General features: G+C 42.2%; 1 protein-coding gene across 5 annotated transcripts in view; it reads left to right on the top strand.

Moving 5' to 3' along the window:
* Positions 1-775: 775 nt before the first annotated feature.
* The window catches only part of RBM26 (RNA binding motif protein 26), a 52,348-nt gene continuing 44,351 nt past the window's right edge, over positions 776-8,772 (top strand). For 4 of the 5 annotated variants that reach the window (XM_010409889.3, XM_019292174.2, XM_019292175.2 and 1 more), the window contains exon 1: positions 776-1,159. In XM_010409889.3, the coding sequence (XP_010408191.1) occupies positions 1,089-1,159 (71 nt within the window). In that variant the 5' untranslated portion in view covers positions 776-1,088. The remainder of the gene's footprint in view (positions 1,160-8,772) is intronic. The other variant, XM_010409891.3, reaches the window with a different exon arrangement.

The raw sequence follows: 8,772 nt of genomic DNA, 5'->3' as shown, positions 1-8,772 counted from the left end.
GAGCAGGTCCAGCAGATGCTATGGCCTGTTCAGCCTCAAGAAGAGACAACTGAGAGGGGGTCCCATCAGTGTCTGTAAGTATCTGAAGAGAGAGTGCCAAGAGGATGGAGCCAGGCTGTTCTCGGTGGTGAGGAGCAATAGGGCAAGAGGCAATGGGCAGACACTGATGCACGGGAAGTTTCACCTGAATCCAAGGAAAAACTTCTTGATTGTGCAGATGACTGTGCACAAGAAGAGATTGTCCACAGAGGTTGTGTCCCTCAATGGAGTTATTCAAGAATGATCTGGAAGCAGCCCTGTTCAATGTGCTCTAGGATGACCCTGCTCGAGCAGGGAGGTTGGGCCAGCTGACCCACTGTGGTCCCTACCAACCTCACCCATTCTGTGGTTCTGCGATCATATTAGGTAAGGCTAACAGCGTTTCCAGGAAACAAAACAAGTACATGCGCATTTCAAACACCAGTCGGGAATACAAAATGGCATTTCTTTTGCCACTAGAGCCCTGTTCGGTCCAGCCACGGCATCAGGAAACGGGTGACCGCTGAAAGACACCGAGGCCGCCCCTCGAACCCGCCTCACCCCCGCACAGCGGCCTCCCCGCTCGGCCCCGCCTCCCGGCAGCCCCCGCGCCGCCCGGCCTCGCGAGACTCCCGGCTCTCGCGACAGCGGGGCGCCGCCATCTTACCCGCTCGCTCGGGTGCTCGCTCCGTCGGGCACTGCGGCTCAGGGCGGCGGGGGGGCCGCCCGTCCCGGACCGCGCCGCCGCCACACTCGGCCGCGTCGCCGCCACACTCGGCCGCGCCGCCCTCCGGCGGGGGGGACCCGCGCAGCGCCCGGGACCCGCTCCCTGGCAGAGGAGCGGCGAGAGCGGGGCCCGCGGGAAGCAGCCGCTGCTCGACTGGTTCCGCCCCCTCCGTGTCGCTGGGCCTCCGGCCCCTGCCAGGCGGCCTCTGCCGAACCGGGAGGCGGCGGAGGGTGCGGGGAGGCGCGGCGGGAGCCGGGTTGCCGGCCGGCGGGGCGGCGCGGACCCGCCGCCGGGGCTGCTGCTGTTGCTGCTGGCGGGGAGGCGGGGGCCCGGGCCGCTCTGGATGGTGGTTAAAATGATCATAGAAAACTTCGAGGCGCTGAAATCCTGGCTCAGCAAAACCTTGGAGCCCATGTGAGTAACCGCGACCGTTCCTTGCCCTCTCGCCCCCTCGAAATAAACCTTCCCCTGCAGAAGATGGGGGTCCGCAGGGGCGGGAAACGTGGTGCCGGAGAGTCCCGGGAGGGCATCCCGGGAGATGCTCTCTCAGTGCTCTTCTTGTCCGGCCGCCTTGTGTGAGGGGTTGCGTTGCTCTCCCGCTCTCCCGTCGCCTTCCTCGGCCGGGAGGTAGGACCATCTCCCTCCGGAGGATGCAGCTTCCCCCCCTAGCGACCGCGTTCCTGTTCCCTTTGTAGCCCAGGGAGAGCGGGAGACGCTGTGTGTGCGTGTGCAGCTCGCTATGCCCCGCGCTCAGCCCCGGAGAGGCTACGGTAACGAGCACGGCCCGCTGCCCTATTCTGGGACCTTCTCCGAGAGAGCTCAGGTGCCACTGGGACGTCTTGCGGGATCCTGGGATCTTCCCAGTAGCATTTCTTACAGACTCGTCGCACATCATTCTTGGTTATTTTGGATATGTGACACACTCTGGTTTTCCTTCCCCCCAAATAAAAATTGCATCAGTAGAGGACTTGGGAGTAGGAGCCCCAGAGAATAATTTACCTGTTTGTGAATACCTGCGTGGCCTCTAAGCATAACATTCGTGTGAGTAAGTGAGGCTCTTCTGCAAATATATCTTGCTTCTCTGAATAGTATTTTAGTGGAACTGAGGTGTGAACTTAGTTTTAAAGGTTTATCTTCTGGAAGTGTGGTGTCTGTAGATCAAAGGATACACTTTTCTTGTCATTCTGAGCCACTTTTTAACATGTCTGAATTAAATTGCTGGAGTTTGATTTGAATCAAATGAACTAGAACTTCTGAATTCAGTCTGGTGTTAACTTTTGCCCTGAGGTGTTTGCCCACTGTAGGTTTTACTCTTGACGAGTTCAGATGGGGGCGGGGGGGGCAGAGTTTGCTTTATGGCTTCCATAGCCATTAGTTAAGTATATGTGTGTACGGATACAGTTTGTAGGGCTTATGTTGAAATAACTTGGAAAAGGTATAATATGCTGGAACATTTTAAGGAGAGCTTCACTTGGGTTATTCTTTTGTTTGTTTGGGGCTTTTTTTTTTTTTAGGGGGTGGGGGGGAAGGTAGTGGTGCTGCTTTATTCCATGGGGTCTGATCCACACCACACTGAAGTAGATGAACCATGAATTTACTTTTAGTGGACTTTCAATTAGGCCTGCAGCAAATTACACTGAGTGTCTTTGTTGTAAAAGGTTTGACGTTTAAGATTTTATTTTGGGGGGAAAAAAGATCATCGTCTTGTAAAGCTGTGGTTTGGGGAAGGTGAATTACTTTTTCTCTTGAGTCAATATAATGCAATATTCAAATAATGTACCTTGTTTTGTTTTGGGGTAGTAGACTTTCCTAGTCCTTGGCTGCATAATGCTCACTGTTAGTTTCTGGATACTTTCTTGTATGAATATTTTGTTGATGGAAATCAGCAGTTCGATGTTAGTATTTTAGAGTGTGCTGGTTAAGAGGTTTGGAACAGACTCAGGTTGGTCCATGTTCCTTTGTTTGAATATTAAACCATGAGATCCCCTAGCAATAGTCAGCAGTTAAAGGGTGAAATTGAGATTTTCAGCTTTCGTGATCAGTGCAATTTTCTGCTTTTTTTCACTAAGAGGACCAGCATGTATCTATTAGGTTAAATGTGGTATGTGAGCAGATCAAATGTAGTTGTTGATCTGGAAAACTATGGAGAGCTAGGGAGTTGCTGGTCTGAAGGATGTTGACTTCTCTGAATTTTTAGCTTTGGGAGGAAACAAACCAGGAAGGACTGTCATTCAGTTTTCTGCATTGTTGAATAGATACTGAAATTGGTGGAGATGTATTGTCTTTTCTTAGCAGTCAAATACTCTTGGAGGTGCTTTTGGTGTCAGCTATCTGAAATGTGTGACTACAGCCATAGCTTCTGGCTGTATGAAAATTTCAGTGTGCAGCTACTTCTAAAGAAGTAACTGTTGCAATACTAGTACAGCGAGGTTCTAAGTGCTGATCCTCTGGAGGTGTTGCCATAGCCCAGAAATGATTTTTGACTTGTCTTTTCCCGTTAATGAAACAAAAGTGCCAAGTGTTTTTGTCTAGTGGCTCTCTCAGAAGCCTTTAGCTGCAAGATACGTAGCTTAACCTCCTAACTACACTAAGAAAGACACCACTGTATTAGGTTGTTACGGAGGTGGTTTCTTGGTGGTTTTAAGGGGAGAAGCGCATTTAAGAAGAAACACAAATAAATTTTATACAAACACGTATAGATCTATATTAATGTGCTAGTTACCTCGAGCTGAGTGTAGAGTTAGCTGAGTTAGAGCATGCTGCACCTTCTAAGTTGCCCTTTCCAAGCAGATAGCGTTTTTTAATCAGGATGTGTAAGTTACTCCAAAGGCCATAATGCATGTCCTTCTGAAACATAATGTTTCAGAATTAAAATATAGCAGTAGCCACAAAAATTGTGTCATTTTATCTTTAAACTGCTCTAAACCGCTAACTTCTTAGTATAATGAAACAAGTGTGTTACATAATTGTATGGACTGGACATGATTCAGTTGTTGGATTGCTTTCACGTGGAGTCTCTGGGAAGCACTGTTCATAGACAGGAATGTTTGAAGGAGAGGGATGGTGGAGGATTTAAGATTTGGAATTTTTTGTTAGTGGTAGGTTGTTGGGTTTGTTTGTTTGTTTTGGACTACTCTAATGCCTTTGGCAAAGCCTTGGTGATCCTCCATACAAAAAGGCCTTATCTGAGTTTTGTCTTGTTGCAGTGAGGCGGAAACTGCAAATGCTGCCATGCTGGAGCATTTGCACAGTCCAGCTCCGTTTGAGGGGTGATAGGTCTCTAGGAGCTTTCTACAGCTCTTCAAGAAGAGGCTGCTTTTGTGGTTTTGGAAATAACTCTTTGTGCAGCTCTGTTTGGTGTACAGAGAATTGCTAAATATACACATGGAATCATTGCAGATACAGCCATGTAAATGTAGTACCAGTATAAATAAAGTGGCAAGAGGCTTTTTGTGCTGTGGCTACTGTGTTTGACTAGAATTATCTTGTATGTTCAACTCCAGTCAGCTCTGTAAAGAAGGCTTTTGTTACTAGTCATCCTCTTTGCTTGCAGACAGCAATGAGCTAAGTTTCTAGTGTTACCCACTTTCATGTCTGTGGCATGGTTTCTGTCAAGTGTTGGAAAATAATGTTAAACTTGGAATATAACTGCATGCCTGTGACTTCTGATTTCTATACTAACAAGGCATTCACTGAGCCTGTCAATCGTGATGGGTTTCTTTTCTGCAAGTCCATTCCAGATACTATATAAACTGTGTATATAGTCCTTGCTGGAATATCAGGATCTGGCTTGGCAAAGTTCCAAGTAGGGATTTCTTTAATTTTTTTTCTTGAATTTGTTTTAATCTCTGCTTGTGAAAAAACTAGCTTTTTGTACTAATGCTACACTCACAATTTCGCTTTTAAGACATTGTAATGTTCTCCCCCTTGCCCTAATTCTCTACAGTGGAAAGTTTCCTTGGTTTTAATTACTTTGTGTAAAATAAATTAAGATATTTCTGTGGCCCACTGAATTTTACTTTCTGTTTGATTAAGGCTCCCATATCTAATTTTTTTACAGTTCACTGTATTTTTATTTTTGTGAAGGTTTCTTCCTGTACTAAATCAAACTTGAAAAAAAGGTGAAATGCCTACAACATTTATGCCATATTTAGGCATACCTCATTGAAATGGAAAGGTATTTTGCATTGGTGAATTCTGTAAGTGAACATGGTGGTGTAACAACTTACATCAGATGAAATAAAATGAAAATTGTTTAAAGTATATTTTGAATATATTTATGATTGGAATATTTTATGGCAAATTATCTGTGTTCTATTGTGTTCAGTTATGCCCTCACTACTCTTTGTTTGTCAAGCTTTTTAACCCTTATTTTTTGGCTTCACATGTTACTGACAAAAGGTAGTGAATAAAAAAGGTTTAACTTTTAAAAAAGGTGGTGTAAGGAATATGCTAGTAAGCCAGGACATTGAAAGCATAGAAATAAGTTAAAATGAAAAACCTTGTCATTCCTTTCCACATACATTTGGCACACTATCCTACCAATAACACTTACTGGCCCACCATGAAATTTCTCCCATTTTCTGTGAAACTTCCTAAGAAGTTCAGAAGCAATAAATGTTTCTCTACATTTCATTACTTTGTTAACACTTTGCACGAAGTTATTTGTAACCTAAATAACTAAAGCACCAATACACATCACTGGTATGTCACCTTTAACACTAGTTATTTTTCTACATCTATTATGAAACTTGATAGTCTGTTCACCTGACTGAGAGCTACTGTATTTGAGAAATCAAGCTTCCTAGCTTAGAGTGCTGATACTGCTACGCTTCTGTGTAAAAATATTATGTTAGTATTAAAATATTGGTATTATTGGGTGTAGTTCAGAGCAGAAAATAAAAATACTCCTGTTACAGGAAACCTTTTTTGTTCTTACCGTGAACATCAGCAGTGAAGTGAAACCCCTTTGACTGCATTGGAAGTCATAGAGACGCTCTGATGAGTTTTGCTTTCTGTAGTGAATGGGTGTTGGAGAGCCAGCAAGCTGACAGCTGTTCTGCCTCATGAGAGCTGTCTTGAATCTAGGGGTGGCATTCTAGGCTGCCAATTACTGGTTGCAGCTGTATGAACATGTCAGATCTGGGTATCATAATAATTTAGAACTGATTTAATGGCATCATTAGCTTGATTAGCAGCTTTGGAGGCTGCTGAATTCCTCAATGTGTTTCTATTGCGTTAAGTACTGTTAGAGAGTTAATGAGAGTGAGTATCGTAAGAGTGGTCCTTCTCAGCCACGATAGTGTCTTAAGAGTTGGGTCTTGCTGAATGAGTTTGTAATTTATTTTACTTACTGAACAGTGTAGCTTTTAATAGAATTTCTTTTTTCTTAGTAACAACAGAGTGGTACAACTGCCTGAATTAGGCTGCCTGCACTGCCCAGTATGCAGTGTACATCTTTCTGCACCCACTCAGCCCTGCAAGTACAAAGCATTTCTCTCAGCCTTCAAACGCAGCCATGTCCACCTTGGTTAATGTCAAGAACTGAGCAGTTTTTTAGCAATCAGTCTGCAGGCAACAAAACTAGACTCTGAAATTTAGGTTGTTAACGCTCAGGATCAGAGCACAACAAATAGCGTGCACCTACATGTTATTTCCTTCACAGCAGCACCATTCGTTGCCTGGAGGACTGCAGAAATGCTTTTGAGGTTTCACTGTGTTGCGGTAGTTTAAATTTATGAAGGAACTAGTTGCAGGATTTGCAGCATCTTTTTGGTTTGTACATTAATTTTAAAACTGAAGAAAGAAACCCCTTGTGTAGTTTCTTTACTATCTTAAAAAAGTAGTGTGTGCGTACAGTATAAGCTCTGTTAATATGGGCTCTTGTACATACAGCTACACCAATAATGTGATTTTGCAAACACCTTTAATATCTATTCCCCAGGAACTCCATTTCTCAGTTAGGCTAATGTATATAGATGCATGGTAATTAAAAAAGTCAAAGGGGGTTCTCAGAACGTATTTTATATTTAAAAAAAAAATCTGAGTATTGGAAACGGATAGGTTAAAAGTTTAATGAATTGCAAAGTATTGAAATAAGAAGAAAAGACTGTACAGAGGGGTGAGTCAGTCAAATTACTTTTCTTTTTTCAAATAATATGTACAACAAAAAAATTAAGGCTCAATTTTACTCTGACAGCTTCAGCTTTTCTGGTTTATCTTTACTTGAAAGAGTAGTTTCAAATAATGACTCAAAACCAGGTGAGGTCAGAAACACGGGGTTTTGAACTTTCCTGGGAGCTTTGTTGAACCGTTCCTTCTGTGATTGAGCAAAATATTTGCTTGGGAATTACTTTCCTTTTTGAAGCTTTTATCTGTTGCATAGCAGTTGGAGGTATACATATAATTCTCTGAAGAACATGCAAAGATCTAGGAAGAGAATTCTTCTGTCTGTGCCTGTATATTCAATAGTGTTATTAAAGCAGGATTGCATGAGCCATCTCCCTTGTTTAATAGGGAGAAGTAGGCACTGTGTATTTTCTGACTTGGAGAGTACAGACTGCAGAAGAGTATTACTAGAGGTAAAAACATTTAACATTGTTAGTAACAATGATATATATTCAGAAATTGGGTGTAAGAAAACATGCTATGGTGTTTAATTGCAGCACACAGTGGGATGTACTTGCTGCAGTGGAAATGAATTCAGATTACTTGTGCCAGCTGGAGTTTGTTTGTTAAAGAAAACACAATTGCAAAAACAGGAGGAGAAATTTGTGATTACAGATGCATATTAGTGCTTGCAGCACTTGCCTGCGGAACGTTGAGGGGATGGAGATACGGGAATCAGAGTTGAGAAATGTTTTTCTACCTGTTTTGGTGGATGTGACCATTTTTCAAGTAGCCAGACTCTATCATAAGAATGAAGTTATGTATAAAGTTCTGTCACACTTCTAATGCGCAGATTGTGTTTATGGTGAGGACTGATGTACCACACCATGTTCAAGTTCAGCTAAGGATTCAAACCTGTATTAATAACTGAAAATGTATATCATTCAGAGAGCAGTAGAATCAACATGTGAATTTACTGATTATTTTTAGTGCAACTTAGAGTACTTGAAATATGTTGGTGGTATTCTCATTTTTCTGAGTTGTCAGTTAAGGATCTTTCACTATTTCAATTTGCAAGAACATAGCATGATACATATATTGTGTGATAAATCCTTGTGCTACACAGTATATTTGCTGCCATCAGTACCTTTCCTGTTTTCTTTATTCTCACGTTATTTGTTAACAGAACAAAGTCGATTATAAGAGCATAAAATGCAAGACAAAGAGGTTTAGAAAAAGCTAAAAATATTCTAATAAAAATTCTATAGCTAAAATAAAGCTAGCTCAAAATGGGTGAAAAATCCATGTATGCACAACAAAGAGCAAGCATATTGCGTATCATTCACACACAAAGGCTGCTATTCTGTAAGAAAGTACTGTTAAACTAGAGAATGTAAGATCTTGTTTATCAGAAGAACTCGAGGCCCCATAATCCAAACCAGCGGATTTTGACTAAACCAGTGGATTGAGAATTTACAGAACATTTCAGAATTAAGTTTGGGTGAAAAAGTGGAAAGGAATTGCTTTGTAAAAAAGCAGCTCTCCCCAAACAAAATGATTAAAGATCATGTCTAGAGCTCTTGATAGCTATAAAGAATCAGGCAGACCTCCTTTATTCACAGTTCTGTAAACTTTAAGTTTCTTTTTTACTTATGAGACCAGTTGGTCTTCTCTTCCACCTCTTGAGGTTGCTAGCAATTTAATTTTAGCATCATCTTAAAAAAAGGCATTTTATAAGAGTTTAAAAAGCAATAAAAGATCAGATTATAAACTTGTTAGATCTATTTAAGATACTGTCTACAGAAACAGTCTTCACAGTAGTGTGGAGAAAACAGATTAATTGTTTGTGGGTTTTTTCAAGCTTTGAAGAACAGCTATAGAAGAGACTTCTGTTTCAAGTCAGTACTTAAAAAAGGACG

This window comes from Corvus cornix, chromosome 1, assembly GCF_000738735.6.
Source record: "Corvus cornix cornix isolate S_Up_H32 chromosome 1, ASM73873v5, whole genome shotgun sequence".
In the NCBI taxonomy this organism is placed as follows: domain Eukaryota; kingdom Metazoa; phylum Chordata; class Aves; order Passeriformes; family Corvidae; genus Corvus; species Corvus cornix.
Note: the sequence above shows the minus strand (reverse complement) of the source record. Positions and strands in the feature narration are given on the sequence as shown.